The 23,774-nt window shown below is 47.3% G+C and overlaps 9 protein-coding genes across 9 annotated transcripts; 3 read left to right on the top strand and 6 right to left on the bottom strand.

Annotated features, from left to right (window-relative positions):
* Positions 1–3,299: 3,299 nt before the first annotated feature.
* On the top strand, positions 3,300–3,703 carry HOO65_020774 (DASH complex, subunit Dad3; the record flags this gene model as incomplete). Its single annotated transcript, XM_071007099.1, has 2 exons — positions 3,300–3,359; positions 3,470–3,703. The coding sequence occupies 2 exons, from the start codon at positions 3,300–3,302 to the stop codon at positions 3,701–3,703; spliced, it is 294 nt and encodes a 97-aa protein (XP_070861412.1).
* Positions 3,704–4,247: 544 nt separating this feature from the next.
* Positions 4,248–5,961, bottom strand: HOO65_020773 (mitochondrial 37S ribosomal protein uS5m; the record flags this gene model as incomplete). Its single annotated transcript, XM_071006666.1, has 2 exons — positions 4,248–4,468; positions 4,572–5,961. The coding sequence occupies 2 exons, from the start codon at positions 5,959–5,961 to the stop codon at positions 4,248–4,250; spliced, it is 1,611 nt and encodes a 536-aa protein (XP_070861411.1).
* Positions 5,962–7,168: 1,207 nt separating this feature from the next.
* On the top strand, positions 7,169–7,420 carry HOO65_020772 (uncharacterized protein; the record flags this gene model as incomplete). The annotated part of the gene is made up of 1 exon (XM_071000154.1): positions 7,169–7,420. The coding sequence occupies one exon, from the start codon at positions 7,169–7,171 to the stop codon at positions 7,418–7,420; it is 252 nt and encodes an 83-aa protein (XP_070861410.1).
* Positions 7,421–7,625: 205 nt separating this feature from the next.
* On the bottom strand, positions 7,626–8,390 carry HOO65_020771 (uncharacterized protein; the record flags this gene model as incomplete). Its single annotated transcript, XM_071000153.1, has 1 exon — positions 7,626–8,390. The coding sequence occupies one exon, from the start codon at positions 8,388–8,390 to the stop codon at positions 7,626–7,628; it is 765 nt and encodes a 254-aa protein (XP_070861409.1).
* Positions 8,391–9,769: 1,379 nt separating this feature from the next.
* Positions 9,770–11,779, bottom strand: HOO65_020770 (protein phosphatase 2C; the record flags this gene model as incomplete). The annotated part of the gene is made up of 2 exons (XM_071006581.1): positions 9,770–10,913; positions 11,019–11,779. The coding sequence occupies 2 exons, from the start codon at positions 11,777–11,779 to the stop codon at positions 9,770–9,772; spliced, it is 1,905 nt and encodes a 634-aa protein (XP_070861408.1).
* A 503-nt stretch (positions 11,780–12,282) lies between these two features.
* On the bottom strand, positions 12,283–13,198 carry HOO65_020769 (uncharacterized protein; the record flags this gene model as incomplete). Its single annotated transcript, XM_071006976.1, has 3 exons — positions 12,283–12,429; positions 12,585–13,016; positions 13,097–13,198. 3 exons carry the CDS (start codon positions 13,196–13,198, stop codon positions 12,283–12,285), a joined length of 681 nt encoding a protein of 226 aa, XP_070861407.1.
* A 1,013-nt stretch (positions 13,199–14,211) lies between these two features.
* On the bottom strand, positions 14,212–16,457 carry HOO65_020768 (Pumilio-family RNA binding repeat protein; the record flags this gene model as incomplete). Its single annotated transcript, XM_071006527.1, has 3 exons — positions 14,212–14,742; positions 14,810–15,346; positions 15,498–16,457. The coding sequence occupies 3 exons, from the start codon at positions 16,455–16,457 to the stop codon at positions 14,212–14,214; spliced, it is 2,028 nt and encodes a 675-aa protein (XP_070861406.1).
* A 1,908-nt stretch (positions 16,458–18,365) lies between these two features.
* Positions 18,366–18,866, bottom strand: HOO65_020767 (mitochondrial 37S ribosomal protein mS33; the record flags this gene model as incomplete). The annotated part of the gene is made up of 4 exons (XM_071007088.1): positions 18,366–18,397; positions 18,454–18,503; positions 18,560–18,765; positions 18,828–18,866. The coding sequence occupies 4 exons, from the start codon at positions 18,864–18,866 to the stop codon at positions 18,366–18,368; spliced, it is 327 nt and encodes a 108-aa protein (XP_070861405.1).
* A 286-nt stretch (positions 18,867–19,152) lies between these two features.
* HOO65_020766 (Ribonuclease 3) lies at positions 19,153–23,707 on the top strand (the record flags this gene model as incomplete). Its single annotated transcript, XM_071006283.1, has 8 exons — positions 19,153–19,410; positions 19,489–20,329; positions 20,390–20,588; positions 20,678–20,714; positions 21,366–21,510; positions 21,595–21,937; positions 22,008–22,491; positions 22,985–23,707. 8 exons carry the CDS (start codon positions 19,153–19,155, stop codon positions 23,705–23,707), a joined length of 3,030 nt encoding a protein of 1,009 aa, XP_070861404.1.
* Positions 23,708–23,774: the final 67 nt, after the last annotated feature.

The raw sequence follows: 23,774 nt of genomic DNA, 5'->3' as shown, positions 1-23,774 counted from the left end.
GAAACAAGATGAGGAAGAGGAAGAGAGACAGAGAGGAGAGGAAGGCAAGACAGGACAGACAGACAGACAGACAGACAGACAGACAGACAGACAGGAAGATTGATACAGAGACAAGAGAGACACCTAGCAGTCTCTGAGTGCTATATGTTGGCTATATCCAGCGGCTACCGCTGCCTCATAGCGCTGCAAGCCCCTGTATTCTCAAGGACGACCCCTGTATAAAATCAGGCTGCACCACAACTCTCTCAACTCTCTGCTATTTTTGTTTATACTGCCAACTGCCCATATTTCACTATAACTCTCTGTCTTGTTCCAGTCGTGTAAGAAATGACAACTCATTATTTTCCTATTCTTCTTCTAGTCTAGCATGCTTAACCAACGGCCATCACCTGTTCTCTTATCGTGAGGCCAGAACAAGCACGCTATCCGCATATAAATCACCAGACTTGCCAGTAAGCAGCAAGCACCCCAGATTGAACTAACCCTCTGTAAATACAGGTCTCCTCCCCCACAAAGCTCCTCTTCAGGGTCCCTATGCCCCCCTGTCTGCTACTAAACTTGCTTGTGGCGTAGAACAACAAGGCCCTGTGATCTAGAAGAAACGTCTTGGTTTAGCCTAGCTTAGCTTAGCTTCAAGTTTGGCCAGCCAACAAGTCAACGAACGGCCAAGTTGTCTAGTCTGTCAGATGGGCAAAAGAGCAAACACATGCACCACGCAGGTTATCTACGACTTACCACCAGAAGCGGAAAGCAAGATTGGCTATGTTCTAGGCTTCTTCAGACCCATTGTATACGCCGCATAACAATATAATCTTGCACCAGATGATGGCAAGGGGAGAGAGGCGCATATCAAATGCATTAAAGAGTGTAGCAGTGAGAATACACCATCCATTGACAAGCCCTTGTGAAACAAATCTGGTGGATAAGAGAACAACAACAAGGGCCGGTTGGCTTAAGGCCCTGCTGACTTACTCGTACCTGAATATGAAGCCAAAGGCAGGAGCAAGCAGCCATAGAAAAACCACAAGCCCAAAACAAAAAAAGGCCCCAAGATGAGGAGTGACAAGTTACTTGCATACGAGCAAGGAACCCGCTCCTCTCCCCTCAAGCCAAGCAAAGCAAAGCAAAGCGAGCGAGCGAACAAGCAAGGAACGTAACCCTTGTCAGCCAAGTGTCAGAAAATCAAGAACAGAAAGAAAGTTTCAACACAGGCAGAATCAAGAACAACAAGAGAAGAGACGAGATAAACTGGCCGCCGATAAGAGAAGGAGACGGGGAGACACTCCGCCAGGCGATATCTAGATACTACAGAGACAAATATATGACTGAGGTGTGGGCGAGAGCATAGGGAAAGAGAGACAAGCAGAGGAGAGGAAGAAAGAAGAGAATAGTAGCAGCAATGAGACAAGACAGATCCCAAGACAAACAAGGCAAGCTCAGGAGCAAAAAAAGGTCTCGAACAATTTCAAGAAACAGGACTCCTCACGTGCGCCTCGAAGAGGCACATAGAAATAACTGACTGGCGAGTCCGCCCGACTTATCTGCCTAGCCTTGACACCGGCTGACCTATCAACCCAACTGCTATCTGCAACAGTTAAAGTTACGACTGTGACAGCCAAACGCATAGTGATTTCAGTGCCTTGACCCCCATTCGCGGCTGGCTCTTGCCTCTCTTTGCTTTAACAGGTTACGAGGAGGAACAAGATCTGGCAGATGATGGGCCATTGTTTTGTTCACTATCTTGCCCTCCCCCCCAATTGTAAATTGATCTTCTCTCTCTCTCTCTCTCCAGCTACGAACGGGGCACTGACATTTGTTAATCAATGACTCCTGCCGTTTATTGTTCTGTTCTCTATTGATATTTCATTTTCAATAATACGGGACCACGGGGTATCGGCCATGGGCCATAGGTCGCAAGCCACAGGCCACGCACATATACATAGTTCTATACACACATGCTACGGGTACGTGCTTCTCTCTTTCCCCTCAGCAAACTTGTTTTGTCCCGTATCTAGCCCGTCCCCTTGTCCCCTTTAAGCTCCCTTTGAATTCTGTCTTGATTGATAGCTGGCTGGCTGGCCCTGCAACAGCCCGTTCAACTTCAAAGCGGCGGTCCGTGTGGCTCATCTAGCGCCAAAAGCTGGACGTTGCCCCCCCTCCCCCCGCCGATTTAATCTCTTGCCTAACTGCTGCCATATTATTACTACTTTTACTACTACTTCCATTACTACAGGCCTGTCCTGGTGTTGCAAACCCTCCAAGTCCCTCCCCTCTTCCTGCTCTCCCCAAATCGCCTCTTGGCCATCAACAGCTTCAAACCAGCGTCAATCCCACTTGGAGCTGAGACCAAATCCCAATATCAAGTCAATCCTGCCTCCACCAATGGCGATTTTCAGTCCGAATATCAATGTTAAAATATGTTCAAATTCTAGTTTAAAGTTCAATCCGAAATCCAAGACCCCTAACCCTAATTTATCGGGGTTCTCGCGACAAAAAAAAATGTTACCTTAGAAATAAGGCACAGAACAAAAAAGGACATAAAAGTTAAGTCAAGTCCGCCACATCGTCACATGTTCTATACTATGTCTCCTTTTGTCTTCCTTTTCTCACTAAGACATTGGCCAAATGAAGAAAGCCCCGGGTAGACAACACAAACAAAGCGAAGAAGAGGGGGTACTCAAAATCCGGGGAAAAGAAACCAAGGTGAATGTTATCGTTAGGTTAGGTGTCGGTTCTCCTTATTTTCCGAGCCAAGCTTTAATACGCATTATTCCGCTTGTTACTAGGTAGCCGTAAACCCTAATAGACGCTCTGTTCAACTAGATGATTCTTGATTGAGATAATACGCAAATTGCGAAAATCTTTCCACCACACTCTCAACGTAAGAAAGGAAAAAAAGAGCTAGAAACGCTAATTTTAAAGCTCGTTGTTTTTAAATAATTATTGTACATTGCCAGCCAGCTTTCTTAGCGGTAATATGGCTTATTTAAAACACACTACGCACTGTGCTTATTGACTAGTTAATACATGTCCACACAGTGCACACACAATGCCAACTGTGTATTCATACAACATCGCCAGGCTTGCCTGCGTCTACTTTCGCGTCTGGACGTCAAGTCAACTTAAAACTATTGAAACCATTGCTTGCGAGGGGTTATTTGAGGCGATTACATGCTACGATACGCTACCACGTCATAATTATCGAAGTCGATCTTTTCTGACATACCTCTTGGCTTTACTTTTCTCCCCCCTTTTTCCATTGAAAAGAAAACGAAACTACGTATTGGTTTCGTTTGACTATGGATGCTCCCACAAACTCAATGGGCTCTGTGCCTGAGCTGACGCCGCTGGAGCAAGAAGTACTGGAAGAGTATGAGCGGCTTTCGGACAATATGAAAAAGGCAAATAACCATACCTTTCAGCCCTTCGCAGGATAAGACTGGCTTTAGCTAACCGCCCACTGTAACAGCTTTCTACCATTCTGGAAGACCTTGCAGCTAATCCCAGCACCGCAATTCTTGACGGCCTGCGTGACTTGGAGCGCAAGACTAGCCTGGTTTTTACTGCGCTTAAGAGCAGCGTCTACAACATTGTGTTGCAGCAGGAAATGCAGCAACAGGAAATGCAACAACGCCAGGACGAGATGGGGCATCATATGGAGATGGACACGGAGATGGAGTGGGATGAGGGCACAATGCAGTGACGTGTGAACTGAGCCAGGGGGATTGAGTGTCTGGGCTGGGCTGGGCCGGCTTGACTTGGCATGATTCGGATTAAACGGTGCCAGGCTACTTGGCTGGTCAAGCGTGCAATAAACCAGAGAGAGAAATGGCCCAGAAATGGCCACCAAGAGGGAGAGACTGCCTCATACATGTATCATGAGACCAATGAATGCACCATGGCAGGCAATTCCAGCTACAACCATATGGTACGACAAGCCATATGACTCTCCGATCTGCTCGCACAAAAGCACCACTCCATTAACGTCATTCTAAACTGGGCGTATACTTTTCATTCTTTTCTCTATTTGAACAAACAACGGGCGCGACTGCGAAAACAAGGGATGTATACAACGGAGCCAGCTGCCCAAGAAACTGCTGCCGTGATATCGTTGATATCCAAGGATGAAACAAGGAATTTCCTGTTTCCCCCCGTCAAATCACCGAGGAAGCAAAGGAAATGAAAAAAAAAGACGATAAACAACAAAAAAGGAAGAGAATAATACAGTTATACAGTTATACAGTTATTTAGTACACATTGCCGCCGAAGTACACCTTGCGCACGTCAACTAGTTTCTTGCCACGGCCACGAGCAATCTCTTCCGGGTCGGGCTGGTTTGTCAGTGCCTGAAAAACTGCCTTGACTGTGTTCATGGGGTTCTTGTTGCGCGGGATGATGGCTGAGAGATCGTGGATGCCAGCGGCACGGCACATTTCAAAGATACGGTGGGAGACACGCAGACCGAAACCTGTAAGACGAGGAAAGAGAACAGAAAGTTAGCGAATGTGGAAATCGGGCTGCAGGAATTAGAGAGAAGAAAGGAGGGGGACGGGAAGGGAAATACAACTTACCGGGTGGGCGGGAACGCAGCTCAACTATAGTGCCTGAAATCTTGGCCTTGACTGTTCCGTAGATTGTGCGGTTCTCGTACCGCCGGATGGGAACCATGTTCTGAATTGCCAGCATTTTGGCCGTGATAGTAGCCACCATGGGGTCCGTTGACTTGGCCTGCCCAACGCCCAGCCGGCCATCACCATTACCTGCAACAGCAAACACTGAGACGGAGCGCACCTTGCCCAGACGCGTCTGGTTGTGGACATTGCGAACCGAAAGCACCTTGGTGACGACTGATAGCAGATCTTGCACCTGTAGGCCGGTGCGCTGCTTGAGTGCCGTATACTCACCAGTCTCGTCGAGGCCCATGTCATCCGGGTCCTCATCCTTTTGGTATTGACCAGCCATCTCGCCAATTTTGCCTAGTTCATCACCGAGAGCTGAATAAGACGGACGCACCTCAGTCAACATGTTTTGTGTGCGGAATAGCTCAGCACGCGTCAGCTTTTTGCGTGGGCCAAACATCTGCTCCAGTTCGGGCGTGTCTAGACCCCATGAGTCCATGTCGCCTAGTGTCTCCCGCCAGTTGCCGTGCTTGTCAGTGAAGATCGTGTTGGAAATGATGTCATTCAGCTTGGTATCGGCTTCCTTGAGGGCATTGGTGTCGAGGCTGCGTGCTGAATCGCGCAGTGCCTTCTCAAGCTTGGCTGGTGACGACTCCATGGCGGCCATCTCGGACTGGGTCAGGTCCACAGTAGTGTCAGAGGTGTTGCGCACCAGCTTCAGAGCGTCAACTAGTCCCTTGCCAGCCATTCCAGGGATTTCGCTGACAGCGCGGTCGGCAATCTTTCCCATGATCTTGTCCAAGTACTCGTGATGTGATAGAAACTTGTAGTCACTTGCGCGTGGCACAACTTCGGGCTTGATGTCGATGATGGGGTGACGCTTAGCGAAGTCCTCAAAGTACTCGGGACGGTGCGGGTCATTACGTAGACGACCTTGCACTACTAGATCGTCGGCAGTTATGCTTTCTTCGGCCAGCTTTACGGCCTCAAGCTGCTCGGGGGTGTAGCGTTCCCGCATAATGTTCCATTCGTTCTCGGTGAAAGTAGGACGGATGATTTCAGCCTGTGCCTCAGTGCGCTCTTTATTCCCTAGGAAGCCGAACTCCTTGGACTCAGGGCTAATGTAGCGGTACTTCGGGGCTCTTCGCGGCGGCCTGCGGGCCTCAAGGACGGCTGAGTTGTGGAACTGACTGCATTGCGAAGGCGGCGACGAGAATGAGAGCGGATTGAGTCGGGCTGCTGTGCAAGGCGAGGAGACGGAAGTGGGGGCAGAGAGGCTAGCAGAGGCTGAGCGGGAGAGAAGAGACCGGGCAGCGGGCCGAGTAAGCCCGATACTGCTCATGTTTGACGGGGATCGAAGGACCGGAGACGAAAGAAATGATCGATTGTGATTGATAGAAAAAGGCAAGACAAAAGCTCAAGCGGCTATGAGATGGGACCTTTTTTTCTTTTTCTTTCTGAGTCTATGTATAGTAAAGCCGAGAGAACGAGAAACCCAAATACTAAATAAGTTAAAAAGAGAGACCGAGAGTTGGTCGTTTTTCTATAGAGAAGAGGGGCGGAGGCGGAGAGACTCGGATCGTCGATAGCGTTAGTATCGTGAGTCTATTGTGCTTCCTCGATTTCTCTTTTTTTCAGAGTTCTAAATCACCAGTCGTTTCCTAGGCTTTTGTCGTGTCAATTGGCCAATAGGCAACGAGCAATGAGCACTTGGAGGGGCTGCAGCACAACTTCAAGCTTCAAGTCTCTCCAGACGATTCACAAAAAGTTGGCATTCCTAATTTTTTTTCTTAGCCTTGCAGACCCTAAGGTGCAGACCCTCTGTTGCCTCTGTTGGGTTACCCACCTGCTTACTATGAGCTGTCGGACCGCTGGAAAAACTGCAGCTGGCAGACATACCACCTGGCTGCTTACAAGCCCGGTGCTGTGACACTTGATCGACCCAGCTTCGCGGCACCTCAAGTCTCAGGTTGTGGTGAGGGCCCAGAAAGTTTTCTGTGCTGCATTCTATGCCAGGCTCACCAACACCCTGAAGACAACCAAGCCAAGGCGTGGGTGAGCAGGGATGGGTGTTTTCTTTGGGCCTTACTTCTGTGACAAGCAATGGTGAAACGAACAGCGGTTTTTCCTTGTTTTAACCAGGCTTGTGATGCCATTTTCTTTTTCTTTTCTCCCTCCTGCTTTCTTCTTAACGCCAATATTTTTTCCTCTATCTCATCTTCCTTGGCCTCCGTTGGCTTCTCTCTGGCAAGAACAAAGTCTATGATAGTTGTGACAGGTGCACTTCTATAGATTGCTGCTGTATTTTACTTTTTCTTCTGTGTTTATTATTTTTGCAGTATTTTATTTCTTAATTTATTCATTGCTTTTGCCCATCGCATCCATCTCATTCTCTGCCTCTGCCCCCTTACTTGGAGACCCGGATTTCCATCCGTCAATCTGCTAAAAGACAACCCATCTCGGGCGGCCTACCACCTCTTTCTCGCCATCTTGACCAAAAGATTTCCCCTCCTAGAATATCAAGCGACCCGTCCTATCAAAGAGGTCCAATGGCTGCTGCTGTCCGTGCCGGTGATACAGGCTCCTTCGGCTGGTTCCTGAGCCTTGGCGCCACCCCTGAAGCTGTCGCCGTTCTCAACGACCAACCCGTCATCTTCACCGTCCTGCTCATTGTGTTAAATGTGCTGATATTTCAGGGAGGCATCCTGTGGTACATCCACCACGCAACCATGAAGCCTGAACAGCGCAAGGCCAAGGCCGAGAAGAAAGCAAAGAAGAAGAGCGCCCCTGCGAAGAAGTGAGCTGAAGAGAGAATCTGTTATACTACACTTGGGGGCATGTTTGTTTGTCGGCTTGTTCGTGTCTTGTTCCGCGTGCACAGTACTTTGGAGATGTGATCACTAGGTGTATGGCTGATGTATGTACGGAAACCAACTATAAATACAACGTCCATGTGAAGGTTCTGCCGCCTTCTTGTATACGCTATAGTTTCATAGCCTCATTCTTCTACCAACTCATATCCAAATCTAAGACCATGTCCAAAAAGTCATCCTCTTCATCCTCTCTATTGTCTTCAATGAATCCCCCTTCAAGATTATCAAGAAGCATTGCTGAGTCATGGTCATCGCCATCAAGAAAACCTCCAATGAGATCGTCATCATCGCCCTTGGTATCTCCAAGTCCATCATGGTCTTCCAGCACATCAATAACTTCTGCACTATAAACGGACTGTGCTCCAAAACATACTGCCATTCCATTACTGCCATTGACATAATTCTCTTCAAAATCCATCTCAAAGTCTGTATCAAGCACATCATCTTCATTCAAGTCATCTTCAAAGTCCACAAACAAGTTCGCACCTACTTCTGGCGCAAGACTGTCACTGCCTCCATAGCCGGAGTCTGAAGAAAACGGCATTGATTGTGACACAACGGGGCTAAAGTCTAATTCATCATCGCAATTGTCAACATCTATATCAATGTCTGACAAAGACTCAGAATCTTTAGACGGGGTGTCGTCGTATTCCCATTCTCCATCAGCATCCCCCCAGTTTTCGGAATCAAAGTCACAGACTGCGGCGCCGATGACGCGTGTTGCGATTCTGGGAGTACAGAGAATCTTTGTCTTTGACTGTAGGATAGCCCACAGTTTCCTTGATATTATCATATCCGTGTTTTGTGGTTCCTTTGGAGCCCAGGTTCTAATGCTGGCTTGGAGGCTTTCTGACCCAGATACTGCAAAGTAGTTCATGACTTCTGAAATAACGTTCATATTGTCTAAACTGCTTCTTATCTTCTAAATCTAGTTAGTAACGGTAAATTCTTGAAGTAAAGCTAGTTTGAATGGGTCGAACTTACCATGACATATGGCAAGTTGAATGCTCCGGGTAGAAGCTTTAATAATGGTACAGCGTCTTGATGATTCGAGACCCTTAGGGTAGACTCTTTTTGTGGCTGTAATCGGCGCTGGTAGAAGAGATAGTGTAGCCCTGCTCGAAGTAAGAAAGATACACTTCCCCCGGCGTTATCTATTTCTGGGCGAACTCGAGCATAAGAGGATGTGGGGGGGCTTTTTATACGACTTGATTGTTGTGTTGAGGTTTTTGGTGGTATATAGGATTGAGAGAAATGTGTGAACGGTAGTCCTGTAACGTTTTTGGGACTCCAACATCGGTAACCTTTCTGCAAGCCTCCATCTGACTGGCTGCCAGATAAATTTAAATTTCGGTTGTTGATACTTGATGAAAAGTCGAGAGATAGCTGGACTATGTCGCAAGATGCACTGGGCATAGAATCAGGACATATATGCGAAGCCGAAATGTCGGAGGAATATAGAGAAAAGCGGAAGGTTTGCAGGCTCTCTTGCCTCAAACCAGGACTGCGACATAACCTCAGGTTGAACCCTAGATTGCCCCATAACTATGTTAAACCAAACGAAGCATGTCAGTATTATTCAACCTTACCCCTACTAAACAACTTACCGGCATGGCCTCAATTGCCTCTGCGATTTCATGCCAGCTCTGCCTCGAAAGATGAAACGGAGACCCGTTGACTAGAACATCAAGATCGAGAAAACAAGGCCCTGTACGGCATACCCATAGATTCCCCGAGGTTATCAAGCGTTGGAGATCAGTAAAAGTCGACACAAGATGATCATCATTGGTCGAGGATAACCGAATTGACGGAGTTGTTATGAGCGAAAGATTCGGATTTGATTGTGAGAGCTGAAAGCTCGGTAGTTGGATGGTGGAGTGCTTCATAACTGCAGGCTTGAAACTAATTTTATGGTTATGCTGTGGTGATGTTTCTAGACAGGTATGAATAAGGCAGTGGACTTGTGTATGAATACATAAGAGGGGCATTAAAAAAGCCTGCCTGTTATTGAAAAGAAGAAGGAACTGAAAGAGTACGTGAAAACTTTGCTTTGCTCCTTCCTTAAGTTTACTTAGACTGAAAAATCAGAAGTTAAGGCCCATGCCGTAGACAAGAAACAATGAAAAATCATGGTATATGAGATATTGATCAGACCGCCAGATCGTGGTCTATTATGGTAGAATTATACAAACGAAAACCCCATACACCAAATAGGACAAGCTATATTGCCATGTGGAAATCTATCTTTCTCTCAAGCCCTCTCTGGTTACTGCTGACTCAAAGCTTAGGATTGGCATCTTCTTTCATCGGCCGACTTGCTTCGACGTTCAAGACGACTTCACCCATCGTGTTCTGGCCTTGGGGCCCATTGCCGAAAAACACCACCTGTACTGTGACGTCATCTCTGTAGCGGCGTGAGAACGGTGCTGGTAAAGTCAAGAGTGCCGAGACCTGCTCGGCGTTCTTCCCACCAAGTGCATTGCGTAGCAGATGCGTAGCTACGTTCTTGTCTTGCACGACAAAGCGGCTGTCATCAGAAGCCATGTTCCACTGCGCTACACGAACCGGTGTCTTGCTTCCATCAGCAGCAGTCTCGATTTCGGACTTGTCAACTGGGAGTTTACCGTTGGACCTGCCAACGAGCTTGTTCCATATGGACTCGCTAACGGGTTTGGCAGCACCCGGGGCCGGAGGGCCATTTGCATCAATCCACTTGCCGACCAGTCCAACCACCTCTTCATTGGTCAGCATCTCCCACAAACCATCGGTAGCCATGACCATGAAGTCGCCGTTCTCCGGCTGCACCTTGGTAGTAGTGACGACGGGCTCAGCAGTGACATATGGAGGCGTGCGGCTCAGCATAGGTGAGCTACGGGCGAAGAACTTTTCTTTTAGTTTAGAAATTGTCTGAGAAGTCCATTTGTAGCTTGCATCCCCAAAAGCTCGGGTAGGCTCAAGACCACCGAGGACACGGCCTGCATAGATGACGCGAGGCTCATTGGGGTGCTCTTTCCGCAAGCGTGCCTCTTCATCAGGATTGCTTCCAGTCTGGTCGGCCGATAGAGCAGTAGCAGTCCACAGACCCTTTTGATTACGGCGGCCTAGAACAGCGCGTGAATCGCCAGTACAAGCTACACGCAGCATTCCGGTGCGACTGTCGTAAAATGATAGTAGGGCACAAGACCCCGACAAGGCTGGTGCCAAAACCTCAGCGGCAACACCTTTGGAGTCCTTGGCAAAAACCTTTTCAACACTCTTGTTGACAATCTCATCATCAAGAAGCAAGAAGCCGTCTTTGATAGCTTTATCAATGGACTCGGCCGAGGGATTATAATCGGGGGCGGCAGAATAGGTTGCGTTCAACTCGCGGGCGACTGTGACGATAAGGGATTGACGCAGCTTCGCAGAAGTAGACCATCCACTAGATAATATACGTTAGTATATGATATTTTTCACAATGCTTACAAACTGTTTTTCGTTTTCTGCTTCTTTTTTGAAAGGATAATGGAAGTAGGCTGTTTCTTACCTGTGGCCATCAAAAACGCCCCAGAACATCCAGTCGCTGTTAGGAGCCGATGTCTCGGTGAGCTTACCGGGGACATTAACGATCTTTTCGGCGTGGTCATCTTCGATGGGATTGTTGCTGGGCACTTGTGCGAGATCATAGCGGACAACTCCCTCACCACGGTTCACTAGGTAGCTCTCTTCCAGATTCCGAAGCTTTGCATCAGTTTGCTCGCTATCGAGAATCTCAATGACGGCCTGGGTGTTATCACCAATAGTTTTCGAAATGGGACCTTCACCTACAAAGGTGCCGGTGCTAAGCTCGTCGGCTCCAATAATTAGAACTTGCCTAGTAGGCAGAGCACCAGCAGCTTGAGCTGCATTAGTGGCGCCCTTGTTCACGAGAGAAGCTGTCGCGGTTTGGTTACCGGACTGGCTAGAGTAGTATGCGCCATAGCCAACCAGCACTGATGCCAAGGCAACGCTTACACGACGTCCGTACATGTTGGATTGCAGATTGTTGCGAGAGGCGTTACTGTTGAGAGATGTGGGAGTAATGGGGTTGGTACCAAATGAAGGCTTGCTTTTAGATATACCAGCGAGACTGGCCTTAGTTGCTCTATGCTTTACTGAACGGGGGTGTAAATTCCGGGCGGTCGAAGTGAGACTGGCTGCACTGTTGTAGACAAGGCTAGTCTGGGTTTTGAATTGTTGGAAGCTCTGGTTGAGCAACAAAGATTGCTGGGGGAGCTTTCGCACCGCGCGAGAAAATGCGTTATGCATCAAGGCTGGCGGGGAGGCAAATGGGAGAGGGGAAATAGAGAGCAAAAAGACAAATAGGCGCAGCAGCCTAAGCGTATTATCCTTGTTCCAGGGTATTTAACTGTGATCGTGATTTACGGCGTCGTAGGGGCAGTAGATTCGGTACAGTTTGCAACATGTTGGTGGCTCTTCAATGCTATCGGTTGTCTTTTGGGGTATTGAATTTATTATAGGGCCATAAATGTATATACACAATCAGGATCAGGGAACGAATAACAATAGCAGCCGAAGAGCGCAAGAGGTAGTTTCCATCCCTTGAAAGCATGCAATTGTTGCAGGCAAAACCGTTATTTGACAATTATCAATCTATGCAGGCGCGTGATTGCTCGGATTAGCCTGTAGTGTGATGTACTGCTATTTGCCCGTGCTTGTTTGCTTTCTTTTCTACTGTGCGATGTTACTGTGCCTTACCGTCTAGCCCTTCTGTTGGTTGTGCTTTATTCCTCTCTACTATAACTACTCATTTATGCCTTCGGATTTTCAGCTTCTAATGACGGAAACTCGGAGTCAACAGAGGTGAGGGTGGCATCAGAGCCTACTAGGACTTTCTGGGGGTCATCGTGCTCCCACGGCTTGCGTGGCACAGTCCGAGCTCCAAACGGCTTGATATTCTAGATGAGGTAAAAGTGTTGTGTTAGTACGTTGGTGGAAGGGCCAATGTAGGATGGGTTGATGTTGAAAATCACCAAAAGCCTAGATGAGAGCAGGAAGAAAAGCAAAGATCACCTACTGCGCTCCGTTCCACCGTGCTCGGAATCGTCCGTACCCCAGGAATCGGCGTGCCTTCCTGCATAAATCGGAGCAACTCAGCGAATTTTGCTGGGGGTTGTCCATTTCCCATGTCGTTTGGATCACCTGCGCTTTCACTACTCCTGTCAACAACGGCTGCAAGCTTTGGCGCAGCAGCTTGCCAGTCCAGAGTGTTAATAGCAGCAGTCGCAGTAGCTATAGTCCCGGTCCCAGTCCCAGCTTTCTGGTGTTGATTGTCGCTATCATCTCCTCCTACCATCGCAAAGCCTTGGGCAAGACGCTGATCTACTATATCATTCTCCGGCCCCTTGCCCCGCGCCCAAGCTGTGTATGCTTCTTTGTCTACGGCTAGTCCCAAGAACTTTGTCGCAAACGCCGTGCGCGCAACGAGCATCGCTGGTCCTGTCGTCATAGGCATTCCTCGAGACGCCATGCTTTTAACAAGAGCCTGTTTGCAGGTTAGAAGATTGAGCCGCATAGGACTAAAGTATCAGGAAGAAAAGGAGACTGGGCATCTGAAGGGCTTACCGCGAACCGAGGGTCTTGATTCCATGGGTAGGAGTCAAAAGCTATAAACAGATCATCGCCGGCTGTAGGCTTATCGGTGATAGCGTCCTGGGTTTTATTCATATTTTGGATGGTATATATTCCTGTTTTCAAATAATTCGTGTATATTTGTTTTCCCAGTTTAAAACAAACATCAGTTGGGTTTATTGGATTTCAAGGTGGGTGTCGCCATTTTATAGTGCAACTTAACCCTAGATTTCTTTCTTACTTAAATATGCTTCTTTAAAAGTTAGGGTGCCTATTTGTATATAAAATAATCATCGTTTTTTGTAATCATATTTATTTCAGACTTCTCAATTAGCTTTTTTAATGTCTCGCCTAGCCTTGAATGACAACTAACTGTAGGGGTCCCCTAATAAACGCCTAATAGGTTGAACATGGCTCATTTACCAATATCTTTTTGGATATATCTCATGTTCGACCTCACCTTTCCCTCCCCTCACTACTCTAGGCACACTATCACAATTCAAGATAAGATCTGATGTGCTGTAAGTAAAGAAGAAAAAAAACCTTTTCCAAACACTTTCAACTGACGATAAATGGTACCACCCTCTTCTACCCACCGACTTCCTGGCCGAAAACTATATTTTTTTGTAGCTTTCCTGTTTCTTTTTTAAATTTTTTTTGGGTGCATTTTGTTTCATTTAATGTTTTGATATGTGCTTGAATTTGGCCGCTCATGTTTCTGGTTAAAGCTGTATCAGCGTATTTAGGTTGGTAGGTATGCGGGATTGATAAATATCATAGTGATGCGTGTTAAGACGACTCGAAATGACGGTACAGCAGATTGGAATACCACAACATGTATATAACACGGTAGTGTTTATCAAGATGATGCTGTCGTTGTTGTACTTTAGAGATAGTTCGGAACGATCAAAAACCTTAGAAGGGTTATTTGGCTCGGAAGATGTTGCGATGTCTAAGAGTCGTAGAAAGTAAAAAAAAAAACAAAAAAAGTATAAGAAAATGAAAGTCAAGCCGAAAAAAAACCAAATATGCATAAGTTGAAGTGAGTAGAAAGCAATCAGGAAATATCATGACCGACATGAGGTTAGGCTGCTTCAAAGTTGCGCGGTTTAGCGGTATCCGGCGCCACTGTAGCGGCCTCCGCCCATGCGGTTGCTGTGGATCGAAGGACCCATTGGAGGACCAGGACGGGTAGCACTGGCAGGATTGGTGCAAATCATACCTACACGAGAACCAAACTTGGAGCCGCGAAGGGAAACCATGTGCTTGCGGATGTGAATCGCGACCGCGTCTCGGAACTGTTGGGTGGTGTTCAAAAGGATGTACTGGATTAAGTAGTTTCCATACTGGTCACCAGCAATATCAATCAATGGAATGCGGGGGCGATCAGGCCGGCCCTCGCAAACACGTTCCAAGTAACGAGAAATGAAATCAGGGCCGCCGATTTTGAGGCACTTTTCAACAACCTTGGAAGCAAACTGATCGGTACTGTATTCAGCAGCACAACGAATCACGTGGTCAATAGCGCGTGCTTTGTCGCTTTCAGAGCCATGCTCACAGATGTGTTGAATGCACCAGTTGCCAAATTGTCCGTGAGCTACAATGTCAATGTTGCCGAGAACTTCTTCGATGCAGGGTCGCTATAATAGTCGTTAGCAGTAGAATCTCATCTCACCAAAAAACAGACTTCCTAGGGCATTTGATTACCTTGTCTTCTTCTAGACAGTTTTCAAAAATGTTTTGGACCACTAAACTGCCTGTTTCTCCTAGTGCCACCTCATGCCACATACCATGGAGCGCATCATTGACATAGCTCATGATCTGAGGAGGGGCTTCCGTCCAGCGTAGCTCAAAAAGCTTTTGCCAAACATGGCAGGCATACCGGTGGATAACGGTCTCAGGAATTCGGCACAAGAGCTCACGGACCATCATCGCCTTGTATTCTTCAGGTACACAATCGAAAGCCTTCTGAACAACATGGCAGCCGAACGGATCCATAGAGAGACTAAGGGTCCGGCCACGAATAGCCTGGGCAATTTTGACCACTTGTTCGGGCGTGCCATGTTCAAAGCAGCGTTGAACTAAAAAGTTGCCAAATCGATTGACCATCAAAGAGTAGGCCTGCTCAATGATAGCCTCAACAATGTCGTACTTCTGGCTGGTTGTGCCAACCTTGAGCTTCTGCTGTAAAAAGATTGAGGCCTGTTGGTCGTTCTGTTGAATGATCTTATCCACGATGAACTTCTAGTTGCAAGTGACGTTACGATCGAGCAGACGGCGGTAGTTAATCTGTTCTGGCTGGCCAAATTTTGAAACATCTACAAGTTTCTATAGATCTTGTCAGCACTGGAAAATGAGGTACAGAGAAAAGCGGGTGTATAGGGCAAGATCTCACATCAACACGACTCTGGGGAGCCGAGCCACCTATGAATGGGTTAAGATCAGTGGCGCCAGGAGGGATATAAGAAGGAAACGAGGATTGGGCGCCAGTCTCTGAGTTAAAAGCAGTGTTGGGCCCATCTCCATAAGCATTACTACTTCCACTAATAAATTGGTCATACGTAGTAGACATACTGCCATTGTTCAAGGGAGCAGGTGACTGACGTGACTCAAACCGACCATTAACACCGCCGCTACCACCACTACCAGTACCACTGCCGCCATTACGACGACCGAGACGAGGATACATGTCGAGCTCGGGTGTTAGGCGCTCATTGGATGACGAAGGCGGTACCTGATCGACAGGTGCAGAAAAGGTAGCAGCAGAGTTACCTCCAATGTATTCATGAAAGGCCCGGGCAGTAGGCCATCCCATGTTTCCATCAAGTGGCTGAGGGCCAGAGTCTATGCTAGAGTCATAGACAGGATGAGGGGCCCATATGTCACCTGGGTCATTCCGGGTAGGGTATCCATGAATAAGTTCAGGAGAGCCGTTGGTGCCGGAATTAAGAGGGTTCCAGATATAGGAAACAGACGAGGTGGGGGGCTTGGCCGCAAAGTTGACACCCATATTGCCGACCATACCATTTCCAATTCCATTGTTAACACTGGCACTAATGTGATCAATAGAAATTGGGGGCATAGTGACGGGGACAGGCTGATAGTTTTGTTGATGGTGCATGTTTGAAATAGCAGCCTGAGCTTCAGCAAGCTGGATCCGCAGCTGAGCTACTTCATCCTGAGAGGTGGGCTTGGTGTTCGTGATAGGTGCCAGGGCTTGGTTGTGATGGCCCTCAGTTAGAATACCTTTTCCGGAGTTTGACGGGCTAACATCGGAGGTAGTATTACCAGAAGTGTTAGTCAGGCCCCCGGAATTCTCAGAGTTGATGTTGTTAAATTGCTCATGCTGTTTCATAATGAAATCTTCCTGTTCTGAAAGCCTGGCCAAAAGAAGATCAACTCCCTTCTCCGAAGATTCGGTTGAGTTCATGTGCTTGTCGGCTTGTTTACGAAGGCCGTCATTCTGTACCGACAATAATGAATAGAAGAAGTATTAGTACATACATTATATTGAGCAAAGAAAAAGAACTTACCACACGTGTGTCAATGCGATGGGGGTGAGGTAGCGCCACGGGGATGCTCTATAATAAAAAAAAAGGACTATTAGTTACTTGCCACCAAGCACATGAACGTTAGGATAAGGAGGTCTCACGGGCGTCTGTTTTGCCGCAGTTCCGCGAGAGTCATTCAATGAAAGGGATTGAAGGCGGGAGATGCAATTCATGTGCCGGCTAACAGGGGATCTAGAGCCAGAAGGGCCCCGAGGAGATGATCCAGATAGAGTACGGGAACCAGAGGAAGAGTTCCGACCCTGAGCGTTGTATGCAAACATTGCGGAAAAGTCTTCAGCAACAAGCCCGTTACGAAATGTTTGCAAGGAGGGAGAGGATGATAACAGGCCTGCCTGCAGTGGTGAAAATTGGATGAGAAGTGGATAACAGAAGTGAAGAAAAAGAAGCAGAAGTGCAGTTTGGTGAAGAAACAAAAAGATACTAGGCACAAAAAGCGAGGGGTAGTGAAAAAAAAACAATGCTAGTCAAAAGGTTGTAATTGCCATTCATGGCTGGTGGTTGCCGTGAATGCTGGCCAGTCTCCAGCCCTCTGGTTTGTTTGACGCGTTCCTTCCAAGACCGGCGACCTCTAAAGGGGCAACCTCTAGTGTTATTTACTTCAATGAAGCAGTTGTCTAGAGTAGTCTGGCCATGGTTAAAGCTAGCTTCGCCATCTGGTGAGCAATTGGTTTGCTAGGGACAGAAATTGGGCTGATATAGGTGAAAAAAGAGTGGCGCATTGAGTTCAGTATCTTGAGCACTTGCCCTGAGCATAGAGGGTGTCTCCGCTGAAATGCTCAACACTACGGACATATTCCAGAGGAAGTAGCGTTTGAAAACAAGGCTTTGGAGCAACAGTCCTGTCGATATGACATGATGTGATAGTTTCATTTGTCTTGATAGCATAGGTTTGGAGTATTCCTGAAAGAATAGAGGCTATCTGTAATTGGCAAGAGATGTGGTTGGGGTAATAACACAAGCTGGAGATGAAACGATGAAAGACTTACTTTTTGTGGTTTCGAGATACGACTAGGCTTCGAAAAAGACTTGCGTCCTAATAAGTGCTGCTGGGCTTTCATGGCTTTCGACTTGGAAACCGCTGGTGGCATTGTGAAGTTCGTATGAAGAATAACGAAGCAGCTTGACTAATATAAAGTGAAAGAAGGTCAAAATTGAAATTCTTTCCCATCAAAATAAAGAGCTACAAAGAGCAATATCAATAAGCGTGCCTTCCTACCCCGTGCTACCCCTCTTTGACCTCGGGGTACAATATACAAAAGAGCCTAGAAGGGGCTTCATATGGAATCAAATAGATTGCTGGTTCTGGGCAATTCTGTGCTGTTGGCTCCCTGTGTGTAGTGGACTGCAAATTTTTACTTGCCGGGAAGGTATGATCAAATTTGGATGTTGCAGGCCGTTTGCTGTTCCTCTTTGGGCTCGGTTGGACAAGACTTGACTAGAACTACCCAAAGAGAGAGGAAATCACTGTGGATAGGTGACTCACAGTGATCTTTTTGAGATTAGTACCTTGTTGGGTAGACTACTTGGCTGAGAGTTTTTTGCCTTTAATGTGAGGAACATAGAAACACGTAGACAGAAGGGGAAAAAAAAGGCCCGGAGAGAAATTTGTATCAAATTTGCACATATAGTATACAGGTTTCGCGTGCAAGCAATCACAGCCAATGACTTCCAAAGCCAGTCCAAGTAGACCTCTATCTTCTCTTCTTCTTGAGATCGGCGGTAGCTGTACGAACAGTTAGCAACATAAAGAAAAATCTGATGGGGGGTATTTTGACATACAAGGAGCCTCGCGTTTCTTCTTAGGAGCTCCCTTTCCACGACCGTGAAGGCTAGAAATAAAGGTCAGCAAACAACTCGAATATGAAAAACTAGACGGTAAGCATACAGGTCAAGACTTTCAAGACGATCCAACTCCTTCTGGTCCCAAGCGTAGATATCGGGGCCAAACATGCGGCGGACATCCTTGATAGTGGCCTCTTTCCGGGGATAGTAGGCAGCGAGGGCAGGGCCACGGAGGCGCTGGCGGAGAACCTTGTTACCAAGACGCAAACCGTCGGGATTAAAGGTAGTTGAAAAAACGTCGCATTGTGTCTTGGGAATGGTTAGCATTAGATCAACAGGAGATGGGGTTATTAGTAGTGAAAAATGTATACCTTCATAAGCTGAAGCAGTCTTGCCCGTGGGACACTCATTTTAGCATATCTATAGGGGTTCTAGCAATTCAATCCATCATCACAACTCTACCATCAATTGGTTGAAACTTTGGCAACAAAATGAGGATGTTGATTGTGGGGCAGTCAGCGCCACACCAATCTGCCACATATTAGATGTGGCGCTGTCGCAATGGCAGCAGGCGTCAAACAATGGTAAATTTTGCCAAGCTGTTCTTGGCTCACATTCGCGTCCTGTATTTGTTTCATTAAGTTTCTCTCCTCACCTCACTTAGCGACTGGCTCAAAAGCCCGTTACTTGCTTCCAATGTCCAAACGATCACGTGAAGAGTTTGCAGACGAGCAACTAGAGATTCAAGACTGTAGCAAACGCCCTAAGGAGGAGTCGAAGGACGCCATCAGTGCGATATTGAATAATTCAGATGAGTTGATAGAATGCCTTCAAGCACTCAAAGGTGTCACGGAAAAGAAACGCCGCTTTGAGAAGCAGCTAGCAAACCTCACTTATAAACTCCTGCCGGCACTTCAAAGTCTTGCAAATAGCTCCAAGGCAAGTCGAAACGCGGTATGTGGAAGATGCAGAAACAGCGAAAAGAAAAGTTGGTTCTCTAGATTTGCATGCTAACAAATTTCTATCGTACAGAGAAAGGAAGAAGCTGATGCCAAGGAAGCACCATCTTCCATAGAACAAGAAGCACCCGCCAAAAATATAGAGCCTATCACCAATGAAGCACAACTTAATACTAAGCCTTTGATCATGGCTCAAGCTAGGGCTCATCCCGAAGCATCAAAGACCGGGGCATCGGAAGTACAGTCTCATAAAAAAGGTATCGAGGCGCCGTGGTACTATCTCACTACCGGCTGGACTAGCGACAATATCCACTCAGAAATCCCCCCCTTGCCGGTTGTAGACGAGGAACTAAAAACGGCAGCCTTCACTCATTCAGCCTTTACGAACAATGGAAAGCTTCTTTCCTACGAGCGGCTTGAATGGCTAGGTGACGCATATCTGTATGCTCTTTCATCGGCCTTTATCTTCCAAACGTTTGGCTCTCTGCCCACCGGGCGATGTGCTCAACTGCGCGAGTCTTTAGTCAAGAACACGACATTAGCTGGCTATTTCCGCCAGTATAGTTTTGGAAAGTATGCCCGTGTTCCCCCTGAGCGGCAGAGAGCCAAGCTGTCAAATATCCCCGACAGCGATAAGGAGACTATCAAGGTTCAAGGTGATATGTTTGAGGCGTTTGTCGCAGCTGTGGTTCTTTCTAGTCCCGAGTATGGCGTAGCTCGTGTTTCCGAGTGGCTCAAACTACTTTGGGCTCGTACTCTAGGCAAGCAGTTGCGCGATCTTGGGAAGTCGACTACCGGGACCGGTGCTCAGGAGCTTGGCGAGAGCGGGATGGATACCAAGCTTGGGGCCAAGACACGGCTAGCCAACCATATACAAGTTCCAGGAGTGCTATTAGAGTACAGAGATATGGCCTGTAAGAAGAAGGACAGAGACACTAATCTACCACTGTACTCTGTGGGCTTGTTCTTAACAGGCTGGGGCGAAAAGGAAAAGATGATTGGCATGGCCACTGCGCTTTCCAAGAAAGAAGCTGGGCAAAAGGCGGCTCTGCAAGCATTAGACAGTAACAAGCTGATGAAGCAGTATCATGCTAAAAAACGAGCGTTTATTGAAGCAAGAACTTCTCAAAACACAGCAGCAGCGACGAAGACGGCGGAGCAAGCAAGTGCGGAGTGAGAGATTACTAAATCTACATAGCAAAAGGCGATGACCAAATGTGAAATAGCCATAGCTATAGTATATGAATATACACATTTCATAGAGTTTCTGGAAGCTATGGATCAAGCATCATCCCATTCGTCGGTTCTTATCCTAATCTAGTGAAGCTATAGTTATGTTCACTAGCCCCACTTATATCTCCTTCTGTGCCTTTCTACACCCATGTGCTTTTTCTCGGCTGTTGGTGAACTTTGAACCGCGGCAAGAAAAGTAGTAGAGGCAACAAAATGCGCCCCTTGACAAAAAAGAATGAGCGGGCTAAAGACGATGCGGAAAGGAAGGCTAAGCTGCCTTTCTTTTTTCTTGGCCAGCAAATACTGGAATGCAAGTCGATGTCTCCTAAGGGCTTCCCTCCCATTTAATCATTGATTTCATCGTTTTTCTTTAATTCCAGCCGCAAGTCCTAAAAAAACATTCGCGACATATGCAACACTAAACTAAGCGTAAAAAGTGTGCGACCACAAGCATCAGCCTATTTCCAAAAACGCCCACCAAAAGAGGAACAAGACAGTCCACGCTTTCTCTATCTCTCTCTGATCCGCATACATACAGAATAGTGCTTTTTGTGCGCCTTTCCTCGGGGCACATCATATGCCATCATACCTACAATACAGTCGCGTCAATCATAGTCTACCTAAGACTCCATATTGCCAGAGGTGTCATTGCAACAGTGCTTATTTGCCTACTCTCTTTTCTTCATTATCGCACCATCTGCCTGTTTACTTAGCTAGGTAAAGCCAGAACTATCGTACCAATCTACGCTTATCAAGTTCGACCCAACACCAACAGTCGCATACGAGTCAGGATACAATACTACATTACCCATCTCTCCTCCATCACAGCGCATCACATCGGTCACAATGGCCGATTCTATGGGTATGTTTGCTACTTATTATTGACTACGGCGCCCTTATGTCTATGTTCATCATTTCCGGAAATCCTTTGCTTGATGCTCCATAGCGTCACATGGCTTAGCTAACCCCTGCCTGCATCCCACCTCTTCAGACCGAGTTTTTGTTCATGCGCTTAGTGCCCTTAAGCAGATGCCCAAGACGGGATCAACAAAGCCGCCCGTTAGCGACCGACTGCGTCTCTATGGGCTCTACAAACAGGCGATGGAGGGTGATGTGGATGGAGTTATGGAGCGGCCAAGTCGAGCGGTGGGCATCACCGAAGATGACTTAAAGCGCGAGCAAGCAAAGTGGGATTCATGGAATTCACACCGGTCGCTATCACGGACAGAGGCCAAGAGGAAATATGTCGAGGCCCTGGTTGAAATTCTCAGCCGATATGCGACAACGCCGTAGGTCATAGCTTCAAATTAATTTTTCATGAACAAGAAGCTGTCTACTAATGCCTCTATATATCTTTAGCTCCGGAAAAGAACTCGTTTCAGAACTCGAATTTGTGTGGGATCAAGTAAAGAACAATACCCCAAGTATTTCTGATTCCTCCCCCTACGCCGACAGCCAACATGCCCACCAAACACGACCAGCAATACGACACGGCAACACTGCCATGATGGAGCCAACCGAGCCAAGTCCGCTCAAAGTACTGCGCCCTATGAGCGAAGTCGACGAAGCAGATCTTGCGTCTGAGCAGCAGTTGGCATACGAAGATGGACTAGATTATGGCGACGACGATGGCGATGATATATCAGTGTTAAGTGGCCGCTGGGCACGTCGTGTAGAAAAGGCACTAGTCAAACTATCAACGGAAATTGTAGCCCTGCGCGAGCAAATCTCAACAGCACACGAGTGGCGGGCTCGCCAAGGTATGACGTTGCGAGCGTGGGTCGAGTGGGCCGTCTGGGCTGTTGCAAAACACATTGCCATGGACGTTGTTGTTTTGTGTGTGGTGTTACTCTGGATGCGCCGGAGACAAGACAGACGGTTAGAGGACTTGGTTAGAGGCGTACTGCGCCTAGCTAGAGAGTATGTAAGGAAGATTATACCATCACGGTGAAACGGCACAATATAAACGTAGAGATGGTGGGCCGAAGCTAGAGACCTCCAGCAGAGCTCAAGTTCTCCCACCCTTCGTTTTCTAGGATATACAGGACAATTTTGGGGGTTCAAGTGAGCCGGCCATCTGCATACTTGTTAACTGATTTGAAATAATGTCACATTTTTACTCATAAAATCTTACTCAGTATGACCAGCCATATCAACCAAGCCGTCTCAAGGCCATGCATCAACCACAGGCAGGATCGGCTTCTAGGGTTTAGGGGGCAAGGCCCCTATGTCCAAGACCAACTTCCTTGTTTAGCAAGCTGCTGGTTGTTGCGAAAAAATTTCCCCTAAAATATAGATTTCTGTGCCTAATGAACAAACAAGTGAACAAACATCAGCAATCACCCATGACCAGCACCACACCAGCCCCGATGGAATCTACATCAGCTCCAGCCCCGGCTGCAGCTTCAGCTCCAGCTCCAGTCCCAATAGAGTTGCTCCCTGCACCATTGCGGCGGAACCCAGATTTGACGTCCATGTCGTCTAGCATCTTCACTCCTATCACCGAAGATCTCACAGCGCCAATTGATGTATTTTCGAACAAAGTTAGCTATATCCAGGCTAGCATAGACAAGCTAGACCGCTACACGGACTTGGTACGAGGCAATATGATAAATATGGCACATCGCGATGTCAAGCTTGTTATGCGAGCTACAAAGGAGTACGAGATCAACAGTCCCGAGTTGTCAGCGCCTACGACGGGTCTTACGGAAGCCGAGTCCATTACAGTTGCCAAATCATTGCGCGCAAAGCCCATTCATGGGAAAACTACGCGTAATGTTATCATTGTGCCTAATGTGGAGATGAAGCTGGACGACAACGTGAGTCTACGCGAAAAGGGCACCAAGACGGTGTTGATCCTAGCAGAGAAGACACTGAGTCAACTCAAGGGCTTCCGAGAACATGCAAAAGAATCTAGAGAGGAATGGCAATCCTGTCTGGCAGATGCCCAGCTTGAGGATATGTCTAATGGTCATGTGATAAAAAGACAGAAGATCAGACACGGAGATGAGGAAGACGTGACCTTGAGACGAGACGATACAGGAGATGGTATTTCGTGAATCGATAGCATGGTCCATTTAGTCTTTACTTGTGAATACAAATTGATAGATGCAAAGAATAGGGTTG

This window comes from Ceratocystis lukuohia (genome assembly GCF_044167205.1).
Source record: "Ceratocystis lukuohia strain C4212 chromosome Unknown Supercontig2_pilon, whole genome shotgun sequence".
NCBI lineage: Eukaryota > Fungi > Ascomycota > Sordariomycetes > Microascales > Ceratocystidaceae > Ceratocystis > Ceratocystis lukuohia.
The sequence above is the reverse complement of the archived record's forward strand: the minus strand, read 5'-3'. Positions and strand labels throughout refer to the sequence as shown.